Consider the following 15,218-nt stretch of genomic DNA (forward strand, 5'->3'; position numbering starts at 1 on the left):
AATCATACCATTGTTTGTAGTCAGTATGTGAATACTGTGTATTATTATTATGATTAAAATATAAAACATATCAAAACAATGTATAATACTCAGTAGAGAAAGTACCTAATTAGCTGACTATTAGGTCTTATATTATCTGTCATGAAAGAACACCTGTTGGTCAATGCACAAGAAATTCTAATGATGTGAATTTTGTAGGTTCCTATGGAATACAATCATCTACAGGAAATTCCTATCATTGCCTTGAGGAACAGATTGCTGTTACTACATCACATTTCCGAGCTCTTTTGTCCTTGTATTCCCATGTTTGATCTTGAAGGACGCCTTGATGAGACTGGCCAGGGTCCCTCAATGGGGTTTGATGCATTACGAGGAATTTTGATATCACAAGGAAAGGCATGTATCTCAAAACATCCTACTAACAATTACCAGTTACTGTCATAATGCTTAAAGTGTGCAAATTGTTAACATCTCATTCAAAGTATGATTTACGATGTACAGTATATAAAGATCATAGCATTGATACATGGAATTCAAATATGAATTACTAATAAGGTTTCTTCTAATATATTTCTGCTAATGTAATATTTTGTATTTTAAATAAAAAATGAATAATATTAAATATTCAACCAAAAATGTATGTTTTAAAACTTACGTTCCAAATCTCTTTCTTCTTTTAGGAGGCAGCTTTTAGAAAGGTTGTACAAGCAACTATGGTGAGAGATCGGCAGCATGGGCCTGTTGTAGAACTCAACAGAATACAAGTAAGAATGTCATAATATGACTGTTGAATGTAAGATTTCTGGCCAGCCTTGTGTTTGAAGTTGAGGATTAGAGTATGGGAAAGTCCACTTATAGTACTAATAGAAGTTTTTTCCACTTTCTAATTAAGATTGATTGTTGCTGATTGATTTGTGGCTTTTAAAAGCTTCACATTATTTGATAAGTCAGAAATAAAACATTTTAGTAGCCATGAGATATCTGTGAAATCTTGGTGGTTTTGTGGTAAATACAGATATATGTAAACCAAAAATTAATCTGTAAAGATCCAGTCTGCTTTGTGAAACTGTTCACAATTGTGTGGACTGTATGTAAAGTCACAGTCTGATAGGCATGTGTAATTCTGATCTTCCACAGTATATATAGCCTCTGTGAATAGAAGGAGTTTACATTTCCTTCCCATTCTCCCTGCATCCACATATTCCTCCTCAAGAGCCTTTCTGGAAGAAAACAGGGCTATCCTAAGCAAAGTGGAATAGATGCTGGTAACATGGCTGAGAGAGGAAAGAGCTCAATTAAACAGAGCCCTGATTAATTTTGAGTGATCCCCCCCCGAAGAACATTGTGTTTAAGTTATCTAGAAAGGCTTTTTTAGGAACACAAACAGCTGCAAATAGAAACATGGCTTGGACACTTATTTTTGTTATATTGATAATCATGACATCATGACACTGATGAAAGATAGCAAATACATACTTATGAACTCAGAGCATTAAGACTGTACTAAGACATTGTGAAATTTCGGTTGCCTACAGCTCAGTCCCCAACCTTTCTGGCTCCATAGATCGGCAGTGGCGGAGGTGGGGAGGGGGTGGTGCGCAACTTAAATCCCACACATGTGCAAATGAAGCTTCATGCATTCCCCCATTGCTTCTGTGGCTGGGTCCCTAACAGGGGTTTGGAGGTCCCTGGTCTAAAGTATATATGAAAATCTAGATAAGGCTCAAATCACAAAAACATAATGCTTCTCTATGTAGAAATCTCACATTGTTGTCATTGTTTTACCCATCTTTAATCACTTGACATTTTTTAGAATGCCCTCAGGCATCACTAAATTTTAGGAAATCAGCATCACATGTGGTCACTTCATGGAAGGAAGTGGTTATCATAAAAAAAATGTCAATGACGTAAACACATCTAATATTAGGCCTAAGGCCAGAGATATATGTTTCAAGATTTTTTTTCCCAGAGGATGAATATACTACTGTTTATTGTTTTATTTCATTGAGCAAAACGTGCGAAAGACATTGCACATGTGCTTTGGAATAATGGGTTAATACTGTATCTCTTTAAAGGAAAATCAGTGTTAAAGTAGGAGGGAATAAGTGAAGAACAGATTGAGAATTGTGTCACTGTTTAACTTTCAGGGGCATCCAGCTTTTTCTCTGACTTTCATCCAGTATTTTGTATGTGTCTTCAAAACCAGCTGCTGAAAAGTTTTATTAGGACCATTAATTTGAGTGTGTGTTTTTGCATTACCAAAATACTCTTAAGCTTTTGTTTTGCAAGAGTTAGATTTTTTACTTTTTTTTTGTTTTGTGATCAGGTAAAGCGATCTAGAAGCAAAGGAGGATTGGCTGGTCCTGATGGTACAAAATCTGTGTTTGGACAGATGTGTGCTAAGATGAGCTCATTCAGTCCAGATAGTCTTCTTCTACCTCATCGCGTTTGGAAAGTCAAGTTTGTTGGTAATATTTTTTTCCCCCGCTTAATCTAATTTTATAATATTTTGCCCTTTCTTATACATAGAATAAATACCGAAAAGAAGAAATGTCAGTAATAATTTTTCCTTGGTACTAATTATTGGCAACTGGTTCTCAACCCAAATTAATTGCATATTGTCATTTTCAAACAGAAAGCTTCTTAGACTAAAAAAATAGTTTCAGATATTTCTGTTACATGTTGCTTGCTGGATATTTTTTCCTGTGCTATTTTCTTTTATTTTACCTGTATAGGTAGTTCTTAATTTTATGACCATAACAGAACCTGCCCATTACAATAATAAGTTATGAAGTGGGTCACCCTTGTGCCCTATCTGATTTTATGACCTTTTATTGTGTTCGTTAAGTGGCCATTTAGGAACCAGTTGTTCACTATGGGCCAGTTCTGACCACAAGCAGAAATAAATGCCAGTTTTCAGCAAAACTGTTGCAAATACAGTCATGTGACCATGGGATGCTTCAGTTATAAATGTGGATCAGTTGCCAGGCATGATATTCTTCCGATTAAAATCGGAATTCCGATTTTTTTGGGAATCGCCCCTCCTTTCCCCCCACCCCTTCTTCTCCTCCTTCCCCTCCCCTCGGAGGCCCGAGTCAGGAGTTGCTGGCGCGGCTCCGCGCTCCAGTCCCGTGTTGCCTCAGGAAGGGAAAGGCAAAAGGAAGAGCCGCGGCGGCGCTTGCAACGGCAGCAGCGGCTCCTGGTTTTGCCTTTCCTTCCCGAGGCAACGCGGGACTGGAGCCGCGTGAGCTGCGCCGGCGGTAGCAACTCCTGACAGCCCCAGCCGGATACCTGAGCGGAGCCCGGGCGGTGCGAGCGGAGGCCGCTGAGCGGCAGGAAAAGGGAGCTGGGCCAGCCACAGACCAGCCTCCCTGCAACACGCCGCCGCCCGGCCCTGGCGAGGGAAGGCAGCGGGCGCTCCCCGGGTGCACGGCGGGGGTCTCTTTTGGCCGGCCCCGATTTTTTTTTCAGAGCGGAATATCATGCCTGGTTGCCAAGCACCTAAAATGTGGTCCCATGAACATGGGGCAACTGATACAATTTTGGAACCAGGTCATAAGTACTCCTGGGAAGGCCCATCATAACTTTGAATAGTCACTAAGAGACCAGTTGTAAATTGAGGATGACCTGTACATAAATAAATGTTTATAAAACTTAAATATGTAGAACAAGAGGGAGGATGTGTGCCTTTGAATAGACCATATTGAAGGCACTAATTGGCTCATCCTGTAGAATCTGACTTCACTAATTTACTGATTAAGCATGTTTTTATAGATCAATAAACATTTTGAAATATGTATTCTATTATGTCTAGGATTAACTGAATGGGAAAATGAGTGAATTCAGCAAATATTCCTTTTCACTGCATCTAATGTTAATTATAAAAATAGCTGAATGTAGCTTTAAACTACCAATTCAGCAGTTCCACAAAGTATTTTTTTTCTTTCTCTCAGGTGAATCTGTGGATGACTGTGGTGGGGGCTACAGTGAATCAATAGCAGAAATGTGTGAAGAACTTCAGAATGGACTGACCCCATTATTAATTGTGACTCCTAATGGAAGGGATGAATCTGGAGCAAACAGAGATTGCTTTCTCCTAAACCCTGCGGCAAAATCTTCATTGCACATGAACATGTTTCGCTTCCTCGGTAAATTATGCTGCAGCTTTTAAACTTTTAAAAAAACTTTGAGTAAAGCTTTGATCGTATAATATGTGTAACACTTTTCTTTCTTTCTTTCTTTTTTTAAATTACCTAGGAGTTATGTTGGGGATAGCTATTCGGACTGGAAGTCCTCTGAGCCTTAATCTGGCAGAACCTGTATGGAAACAATTGGCAGGAATGAATTTAACAATTGCTGATCTCAGTGAGGCAAGAAAAACCTTATGTTCATCTATATAATAATATTAGCATAATGCAGTGGTTCTCAGCTTGTGGCCTGTGGACCCCTGGAGGGGCTGTAATATCATCACAGAGTTGGCAAAGGCTTGAAGAAATGTTATGATTTAAATGTTGAATTAAGTCTTTGTGTTCTATGGCCATAGTCTGTGGCCACAAAAGGTATTTAAAGGGGGTTCGTGGCAAAGAAAAGGTTGAGAACTACTGGCATGAGGACTTACCTGGTTATGGTTACATCCTTCTACTGCCAGAAGGCCATTCTTTTTGTATTAGATATATGTTTTTATTTGGCCGAATAACATGTTGTTTTCATGAGGGATAAGATGAGAAGACAGTAATTAATAGGAAGCATTTGTATATAGGATCAAAGATATACTCTCTTCTTCTTTTTTTTTATAAATTTTATTGGTTTTTAAAAACAAACATAAACAAACAAAACATAAAAACATCAAGCTATCTTCCATAGATGTACATACAGTGTGCCGGTTGGTTTACAAATTGTTTTGTGCTTCCATTTCGTAGTCTTCAATTACAGTTACATTACATATAATCTCATATTATCAATCAAAAATTAAATACCTTAGTATCATTATTAATCAATCATTTGACTACTTTTATTCATTCATGTTTTACAAGATAACCATAATTTACTTAGTTTATTTTATAACAGTTCATATTATCATCCCAAATCTATCCTAAAATCATTTTGTAGATATAATAAGAAAGAAGTACATCTTTATATATTTATTATTTTCTAAAAGTCTACATATTTCATTACTGTACTTTATTGTCTAACCATTGATAGAAAAGATCCCAAATTTTATAAAATTGTTTATCCTCTTGTTCTCTAATTTCAAATGTCAATCTACTCATTTCAGCACATTCCAATATTTTCTTAATGATTTCCTCCTGTGATGGTATTTTCTCATTTTTCCAGTTTTTAGCAAATACAATCCTAGCCGCTGTTAATACATTTACAATCGGGTATTTCAAGTCTTTACTATATATTTCAGGTAAAATTCCCAATAAAAATATCTCTGGTTTCCAGTCTATATGGTTTTTTGTCATTTTTTCCAACCACATGTGGATTTTAGTCCAGTATTTTTTAGCATCCGCACAAGTCCACCACATATGGTAATATGAGCCAGGTGTCTGATGACATTTCCAACATTTTTCGGATTTATTCTTGAACATTCTTGCTATTCTTGTCGGGGGAAAATGCCACCTGTAAAACATCTTATACAAATTTTCTTTATATGCTGTTGACATTGTCATTTTATAATTTTGAGACCACAATTTTTGCCATTTCTCTAAATCAATCCCATATCCAAAATTCTTCCCCCAAGCAATCATAGTTTCTATAACTTCTTGTTCTTCTAGTTTAATTTCTAATAAATATCCATACAATTTTTTAATCACCTTTTCATCAGTACCTGTCAAAATCTTATCTAAGTCAGTCAATTTATCATAGAAACCTTCTGTTTTAGAATCTTTATCATACCTTGAATGTATTTGCGCATATGAAACCAATTCATCTTTATACCTTGTTCCTCTAGTTTTTGCATAGATTTAAGTTCACCCTTTTCATTCAATATTTCACCATATCTAACTGTTTGTTTCTTTTTATATATTATAGGGTACGAAAATGCTTCAATAGTCGATAACCAGACTGGAATTTTCAAATAACATTGTCTTTTAATCTTCTCCCAGTTTAACCACAGAGACTCCCGTATATAATGTCTTCTAAAATACCCCTGTGTTTTAGTTCTTTGTACCATAAAAAAGCATGCCACCCCAACAACAAATCATGTCCTTCTAATGTCAACAATCTAGTATTTCTTAGTGTTATCCATTCCTTAACCCACATCAGATTTGTAGCTTGGTAGTACAGCTCCCAATTAGGCAAACCAAATCCTCCTCTAATTCTAGCATCTTGCAAAAGTTTTAACTTTATTCTCGCTTTCTTACCTTGCCATATATATTTCAACACAATTTTATTTAAATCTTCAAAGTAGTCTTTTCCAAGCCTAATTGGAATTGTTTGAAACAAATATAAAATTCTGGGTAATATATTCATCTTGATTGTTGAAATTCTCCCTATTAGTGACAGTTGTAAGTTTTCCCATTTCGCCAAATCTAGCGCTATCTGCTGTTTAAGTTTAATATAATTATTCTCTTTTAATGCACTACATCTTGCTGTCAAATATATCCCGGAGTACTTGATCTTATTCGTGACCTGAATTTTCAATAGATCTGCCAGTTCTTCCCTTTGTCTTAATAGCATATTCTTTGTCAAAATCTTTGTCTTATCTTTATTTATTTTCAAATCAGCCACCTTTCCATATGTCTCTATCTTTTCTATCAATTTTGATGCTGTTTCTAAAGGGTCTTCTAAGATGAAAAACAGATCATCCGCAAATGCTTGCAACTTAAATTCTTCCTTTTTGATTTTCATTCCTTTTATATTCTTTTCATCCCTAATATTTCTGTTTAACACTTCCAAAGTTTACACAAACAACAAAGGTGATAGTGGGCACCCTTGTCTTGTTCCTTTTCTTATATTAATAGAATCTGTCAGTTCTCCCTCTATCATTACCTTTGCCGTTTGCTTATGGTATATAGCTTCTATTGCTTGAATAAATTTTCTAGCAAAACCCATCTGTTCCAACAGTAATAACATGAATCGCCAATTCACATTATCAAATGCCTTCTGTGCATCTAGAAATATCAGAGCCATTTGTTTTTCAGGATGTGCCTCATAGTATTCCAAAGTATCCAAGATTACTCTCATATTGTCTTTAATTTGTCTCTAGCAGAAATCCATTTTGATCAGGATGGATAAAATTATTTAAACATTTTTTAAGTCTTTCTGCCAATATTGAAGCAAAGATTTTATAATGTGCATTTAGTAGAGAAATGGGTCTATAGTTCTTAATTTGTAACGGGTCGGCCTCCTCTTTTGGAATAGGTGTAATATAGACTTCTGACCATGATTTAGGTATCTTCTTCTTTAACATAACTTCATAACTTCTAGCAATGGAAGATTCAACGATTCTTGTAATGTTTTATAAAATTCTGCCGGAAGTCGATCTGGGCCTGGTGCCATTCCATTATTTTGCTTCTTGAGTGCTTCAGTTAACTCCATCATCATTATATTGCTTTCTAACATTTTTTCAGTCTCTTTAGGTATCTGAGGTAAATTGGCATTCTGTAAGTACTGCTTAACTCTTTCCTCATCAATATTCTCTTGCATATATAATTTCCCATAGGAGTCTCGAATGATTTCCTTCTTCTCTTTGCTACCATGGCAAACTTGGCCTTGGTCATCTATTAATTGCAATATTTTCCTTGATTCTTTCTCCTTTCTCAATTTGTATGCTAACCATCTACCTGGTTTGTTTGCGTCTTCAAAGTAGTTCTGTTTAGCACCTCTAATTTTCTGTGCTAATTCTTCTTTTTCTATTGGACCCATTTTGTGTTTAATTATATCCATTTTTAGCTTGATGTCCTTTTTCTGTGGCATTTTCTGTAGCTCTTTTTCAAGTCTTTTATGCTCATCCTCTAGGGCCTTAGAGGCTAGCCTTTTCATAGTATTCCTTTTCCTTGTATAGTCCAAAGATATACTCTCTTCTTAAAGTGAACAATTGTCTGCCTAATTGATAGCAGTACAATCTTAAGCTTGTTTAGTGGAAAATTTATGGAGATAAATGGGCTATAAGCATATCTATGTAAAAAGAAACTTATATTTAGAACGAAGGAGGAGATTAAAGCCTCTCTCCATTACCTAAGGCAGGTAGGTGATTGTTGTCAGGATTATTAGTACAGAAGACTTCTTTCCCAAGAATAGGAGTATATCTCTCTGTGTGCATCTCTCTGTGTAAGAAAAGACACAAATACAGGAACATGGAATGCTTGTGTGTCATGGCTCCCACCTACAAGTCTTATACATTTGGGCAGTTCTCAAAGGGCTCCCCTCCCCAATTTTCCAGTCCTACTGTAATCCAATATAGTTTAGAGTTTACTTTATTTACATTTTATTTCCAGAGAGTACTTAATCAACCTGAAAGTCAAAATCAAGTATTTCACCTGATGGTTCTAGTCTTTTTGCACATAAAGGAAGTTGACACTGTATGGAAAATACTTAATTTGGGATATGTTCAGCTTGTTACTCCCTTTCATCAAATGTATTCATTTTCCTGCTTCTTACATTTCCAAAAATTATATGATAGCTTCCCCAGGCTTGAAAATGAGTTTTGAGGTATTTATATTATTGTTCTGTAGCTCATTAGAAGATTGCCTGTTCTAATTGTTTCTAAGAATTTAAAATCCTAAAAGTTTTGTAAATGGTTATGCAGTTTTAGTGTCAATTTGCCACTATCTCTAACTTTAAGCACATGTTCTTACTTGCTTGAAGGATCATAATGTGAACTAATTAGCCATATAATTTATCCCAAATAATAGGATATTTAAACATTATGTAGAAAAGATTAACTTAGTTCTGTTTTATATCTAAAAGGTTGATAAGGATTTTATTCCTGGACTTATGTATATCCGAGACAATGAAGCTACCTCAGAAGAATTTGAAGCCATGAGCCTGCCATTTACAGTGCCAAATGCCAGTGGCCAAGATATTCAACTCAGTTCCAAATATACCCATATTACACTGGATAATCGAACAGAATATGTGAGGCTTGCAATAAACTACAGGTTTGTAAAGTAGTCAGACATGATAAGTGATAATTAGTCCACTGTTGAATGTGTGCTGTAATATTTGTCAGTGTTGAGATGAAATCAAGCAAATAGAACATTGATAGAGTATGATGATCGTTATTAAGAATTCAGATTATTTGAAAAAAAACCTGAAAAACTAAATACAACTTTGTATCGTCTTCAGTGTCAGTGATCTTATGTTCATTCACCCATTTATTACAAAGACTTTCTCCAGACTTTTAAAGCAAATTATGGAAAATATGCAGATATCTCTTCGTGTCCTCCCATATAATTATGGAGCAATTGTATTTCTCTTACTGACAAATATATGGTGACATGATTTGTTTTTTGGGCAGATTACATGAATTTGATGAACAAGTGGCTGCTGTTCGAGAAGGGATGGCCCGGGTTGTCCCTGTTCCTCTTCTTTCACTATTCACAGGATATGAACTGGAAACGATGGTGTGTATATACAGTTGTTGTTGGCCAACTTAATAAAAATCAGAACACATATTTGTACTTCAAAGATTTATAACTATTTAAAAGAGAAGCATGACAGTAGCTATATCTCATTATTTCCTAAAAGTTAAATTTGGCTGAGTTACTTAACAAAACAATGCTAAGGAAATAAGACAGCTATTTTGTGCTTTTAAAATATTTAAAATCTAAATTTACAATTTAGTCTTATATATACAATTTAGCAACTTACATATAAAAGGAAGATACATGAAAAATTATCACTGATGGTAACAATGAATAATTCTCTTTGCTTTCTGTCCAGATGCCAATGGAAGATAGATTTGCACCTCTGATGTTTTTCCCACTTAATAATAGCAACAATGACTTATTCTCCATCTTAAATCATTCTGATCAAGTTAAAAAAAAACATGGTCTTTCATAAAGGAAGACTAAATGCTGTTCAGTCTAAGCACTGGAGTTCAGGGAATGTTATTTTAGTTTTTTACTTGATCGATCTTAGACTCAAACAGAACCTTTAGACCAGGGGTGTCAAACTTAAGGCCTGGGGGCTGGATCTGGTCCATGGGGTGCTTAGATCTGGTCCACCTGACTGCCTGAAAACAGCAAAGTGGAGCTGGGCTAAGGAGGGCCGTGTGCATCCCTCTCAAGCTCCATTTTCCCTGGCAGAGGGTTGCAGGAGGCCAGCCCAGCCTTTAAGGGAGCTCATGAGGGCTGCGCGTGGCCTCTCCAAGCTCCATTTTTGCTAGAAGGTTTCAGGAGGCCGGCCCAGCTGAAAACGGAGCTAGCGAGGGCCACATACAGCCTCCCCCCGAGCTCTGTTTTCACTGGCAGAGGGTCGCAGCCGAAAATGGAGCTTGGGAGCCAGTTTTTGCTGGCAGAGTGCTTGGGCCACCACAGGCGCCCCACTGACATGAGTGAGATCAAGCTGGCCACACCCACTCTGGCCACACTCTCCTGGCCCACACGAGGTCGAATAGAACCCTGATGCGGCCCTCAATGAAATTGAGTTTGACACCCCTGCCTTAGACAAAGTATATTTTGCAGTCCTGAAATCAGCCCATCTCTCTTCTACTTGTCCTAGAACGTCTAAATCTAGGTTCCTCCTCTGCACCTGTGTGAACCATAAAGATAGGTGGTTTTTTTTTGTTTTGGTAGCAGAGCATTTATGGCCAGAGGAAATTAAGTAAACGATAGAAATAAATGTTTACGAGTTACTGAGTCTTAAAGTAAAAAATAAACATTCAAGAATCGAGAATAATTCAAAGATTTTTAGGCCAGCTAGTCTTCTGTAACCAGGAAGTCTTCCAGATGTGGAGTCTTTTAAGTTTTCAGAATTCTCAGTAAAGGCAAGTTATTTCCTTCCCTTCCACATATTTCCTTTGATTCTTCTCCCATATAAACACCAGGGTGCCGGTCCATAGTTATTTCATTGTCTCTGTTAAGTGTGCCCACATTCTCTTTTTTGTCTCTTGCACATGAATGAGAGATACCACTCTTACTAAATTTTTTTAGTCAGCTGTCTTTTATTTGCCTTTTCTCCTGTAGTTTTCTTATGCAGAATTATTTTGGGTTTTGGTGACCAAGTTATAATAGATGTTTCTGTTCTCTGTTTCCAAACATCGGATCTGAATTTTTACAGCTGTTGAGAGATAATTAACACTCACACAATGGAGCAAAGCAAAAGGACAATAACTATGTAAAGAACATCATATATCAAAGTGCACCTGAGAATTCAAAAATCTCTAATAGCAGCATTTTTAAAATACATTCCTATGAAGAACTATATTTCAAGCTCTCATGAGAATAAAAACTAAACTAAAACAGCTTCTGCTTTCCCCCTCTTTCAGGTGTGTGGGAGTCCAGATATTCCTCTCCATCTTTTGAAATCTGTGGCTACATACAAAGGGATTGAACCCAGTGCTTCTCTCATTCAGTGGTTTTGGGAGGTGATGGAATCTTTCTCCAACACAGAACGGTCTCTGTTTTTGCGCTTTGTATGGGGTAGGACAAGACTTCCAAGAACCATTGCAGACTTCAGAGGCAGGGACTTTGTCATCCAGGTAAGACTTCAAAAGCTTCATGACAGCAAAGTGCCCTTATATCTCAGGGGTCCCCAAACATGGACTTCCACAAGTCTTAAAATTGCCAAGTTTGGAGACCTCTGCCTTATCTCATGCAATGGAGGAAATGTTTATTTATGGATGTTGTATTGAAAGAAACAGGAAGCTTACAGCTAAATACTTGTTCTTGTTAGGTGTTTCTTTGAATATTTCCAGTTCTCATTTTTTTCTTGTCATGATTTCTCCTATTTTTTTTTGCATATAAACAAAATGGTTCCCAAAGTAATGCACTGTATCTGTGTGTGTGTGTGTGTGCGCGCGCGCGCACACACATATTTGTCACTGATGGAAAGTAAGTTTTTTCTTGATCTCATAATTATTCTGCTGAATAGTGATGTACTTTGAATGAGAAACAGTTGTTTATTTTCAAGAGATTAAAACAAAACCCTTAATGATGTATATTTAAACGTTCATGGCTTAAATCAGCCCATAACAAATTGTGAGGTGGTGTGGGTAGGAAAAGATTTAATATTCTTCAACAAGAAAGTTTTCTAAAATATTCCATAGAAAGATGGTGAAACTTTAATTTACAAATCACCCATTCAGCAATGTTCAGATGCAACAACAAAAAAACCTAGTTTGGGCTTCACACACACACACACACACACCCCGCAACAATTTTTTTTAAAGAATCCCTGACAATTGAAGTGATTAATATAATTGACGTCATTTGCATCATTTATGTCACTTGTGTAATTAGGTAAATGGCATAAATTGCTGCAAATTATGTTAGTTACTTCAATTTTGCAAATTTAAATTTAATGGATGTTTGGTTTTGATGTTACTTCCCCAAATTGATGCATAAAATTGAGGTCTTACTGTGAAACACATTGATGGCATTCCAGTGGCTCAAAGCACTAACTACAGTATAACAACCCAATGGTCAAATCAAGACGGCTCTTCATATGTAATTGGTAATCACAAGCACTAGTCCAAAACATGCAAAATACTTTAAAACGTGCGTGGCTGCTGGCACAGTGAAACATATACATATCTCCTTTGTACAATGTTTTTGCCATTAAATTACTACAGTATTACATGGATAGCAACTTGAGATATAGCTTCAAAATTGTTATTTGACTTGGGAGAAAGCAAAAGCAAGGTGACAACTGCCTTCCATGGCCCTTTCTTAGGAGCGGGACTCTGACCCTCTTAGCTAGAGATAAGCCTTTTATTTTTCTATAAGCATGGATAAGTGACCACTTTGAATTTTGTGCTATACAAATGGCATTCAGTGACATTGCTATTTTTTCTTTTTCTCCTCACAGGTTCTGGATAAATACAATCCTCCAGACCATTTTCTTCCTGAGTCCTACACATGCTTTTTTCTGCTGAAGCTTCCTAGGTATTCTTGCAAACAGGTTCTAGAAGAGAAACTAAAGTATGCTATCCATTTCTGTAAATCCATAGACACGGATGACTATGCTCGAATAGCATTGACAGGGGAGCCAACTGCTGATGATAGCAGTGATGATTCTGACAATGAAGATGCTGATTCTTTTGCTTCTGACTCCACACAAGACTATTTAACTGGCCATTGAGAGGGAAGGTCCCCTTGCCAGAGACAATGCTGGAGCCCTGGAACAGCGTGCCACAAAATAGCTTTGATGCAACGGGTCACAGTCCAAAGGCGTGCAGCCAGAGAACTACTAATCATTACTAAATGAGGAGTACGTACTACTTGTTGTAGGAGTGGCAAATAATGGAAATAACTGTCTCTAGAACATGGGCATTGAACATCTATTTTGATGGCTGGAGATTCCCTTCACCCCCTTCATGCTGCACTGCAGATAGAACTTGGTGTTTACTGATGTGTTGTAAATGTTTATAAAAAATTGGTAGTGTGGCATTTAAAAAACTGAAATTATTTTAAATGGTCAGTGCAATAGTCTTTTTTTCCAAATTAAGTGTTGTGTTCTTTGCATCTTCTTGATTGTATATTGGAACTACTGTGCAATTACTGAATAGTATTATAAATATTTCAATTAACTTTAATAGTTGTTTGGTTATTAAAAACTTTTTTGAACGCTGTTATCACTATTCATTATATTCTAGTCGACTAGCTGCCCTATTAACTAGCCAACAACTTACTAAGCTTGCCACTTTTCAGTGTCATATTATCTCCTGTCTCCCCCCACCTCTGAATAACAAGATTCTTAACATAAGATATAAAAGCTACATAATTGTGCCATGACCATGTCAAATTATAATTTCTCTCTAAATAAAACAGCCATCACTATCCACTGACAACTTAATAGGGCTTTTTATGGTGAGAAATCTTTCCAGGGGTTTCCAACTTCTAAAACATAATTGTAGCAGCAATAAAGAAATGTTGCTCTACTAAAATTTCAAGTCTTAGATAGCCTAGAGTTTATTTCTGAATTAGTTAAAAAGAAAAAAGTCAAGTCGCCTTTGAGTGAAATTAGATTCGTGGTGATTTATGTGGGTTTACCTGTACAGTTCTCTTGGCATGCTACAGAAGCGATTTGCCATTGCATTCTTCCTGGATATATTTTTAGCTTCCTAAACTGCAAAAAGTCTGGGATTCTCTAGCCAGTCTTGGGGTTTTAGCTATGAACTAGGAAATTTCTTGTTTCCACTTATTGCTGCTGTAATTGTTTTTATGCATCTAAATAATTTGCCATTCATTTTCCAAGCCCACCACACACAGGGACACAGATAGAGACACACACAAAATACTATATATTCTCTCTCTCTCCCTCTCTTCCCCTCCCCTTTGCCTTGGACTTTCTTAGAGCCTCACAGCATACATTTTGTTTCTTAAATTACATTTTTGCTAATCATTCTGTTTAATTTTAAATCTCTGCATTAAATATTTTTGAGAAATAAAATTAGGACTGCTATGCTGATGAACAATTGTTTAATTTAGTTAGTACCTAAATGCAGTGGTCCCCAATCTTTGCGATTTGGCCTGGCTGGAGGGTAGGGTCCCACGAGTGGCGGGCTGGCACACATGCGCACACACAGCTCAACTCACACGAGCAGTGGGCTGGTGTGCAAGCATACACACATGTTGCTTGACTGCAAGTCAACCTGGCACGTATAACCGTGTGCTCTGGCCCGCTTCTTGCGTGATTGGTTCCACATAGGCCATGTTCCAGTAGTGGGCCAGGGTCTGAGGAGTCTTGCCTTAGTATACAAAAATAAATTTAGATCGGATGATGAATAACAAACTAAGTGACATTAAAAAGTGCTTTAAGATGCATTGTAAATTCAATCTTAAAATTGGAATTCTTTCAATTGGAACTCATAGTAGCTAGAAAATGAAAAATGTCCCTTGATTATTTTTAATAGCAAATTTGCTATTTGCTATTCCAAAATTTTAACTCTGAAGTTAGGTCCATTGACAAATTTCTGCTTTAATAATAATACTTTCCTTGTGTTGCTCTTTTACTTTACAATGGATTTCCTAAAAGCTCCTTTAAACCTTCCTAATCTCTGGCTATTTCTTGACTTGTCTTTCTGTAGGATTACTTTGCAAAAGTGGGTC

The 15,218-nt window shown here is 36.6% G+C and overlaps 1 protein-coding gene across 5 annotated transcripts in view; it reads left to right on the forward strand.

The window, feature by feature from the left end:
* HERC2 (HECT and RLD domain containing E3 ubiquitin protein ligase 2) overlaps nt 1-13,738 on the forward strand; it is a 111,265-nt gene extending 97,527 nt beyond the window's left edge. For all 5 annotated transcript variants that reach the window (XM_087967112.1, XM_087967110.1, XM_087967111.1 and 2 more), the window contains exons 85-93: nt 199-396; nt 681-764; nt 2,327-2,468; nt 3,954-4,148; nt 4,258-4,370; nt 8,914-9,104; nt 9,464-9,569; nt 11,435-11,647; nt 12,976-13,738. In XM_087967112.1, the coding sequence (XP_087823238.1) occupies nt 199-396; nt 681-764; nt 2,327-2,468; nt 3,954-4,148; nt 4,258-4,370; nt 8,914-9,104; nt 9,464-9,569; nt 11,435-11,647; nt 12,976-13,248 (1,515 nt within the window). In that variant the 3' untranslated portion in view covers nt 13,249-13,738. The remainder of the gene's footprint in view (nt 1-198; nt 397-680; nt 765-2,326; nt 2,469-3,953; nt 4,149-4,257; nt 4,371-8,913; nt 9,105-9,463; nt 9,570-11,434; nt 11,648-12,975) is intronic.
* The last annotated feature ends 1,480 nt before the right edge of the window (nt 13,739-15,218 follow it).

The sequence above is a fragment of the Notechis scutatus genome, chromosome 5, assembly GCF_049901735.1.
Source record: "Notechis scutatus isolate UNSWTSFEM ecotype Mainland chromosome 5, rNotScu1.2, whole genome shotgun sequence".
In the NCBI taxonomy this organism is placed as follows: Eukaryota; Metazoa; Chordata; class Lepidosauria; order Squamata; family Elapidae; genus Notechis; species Notechis scutatus.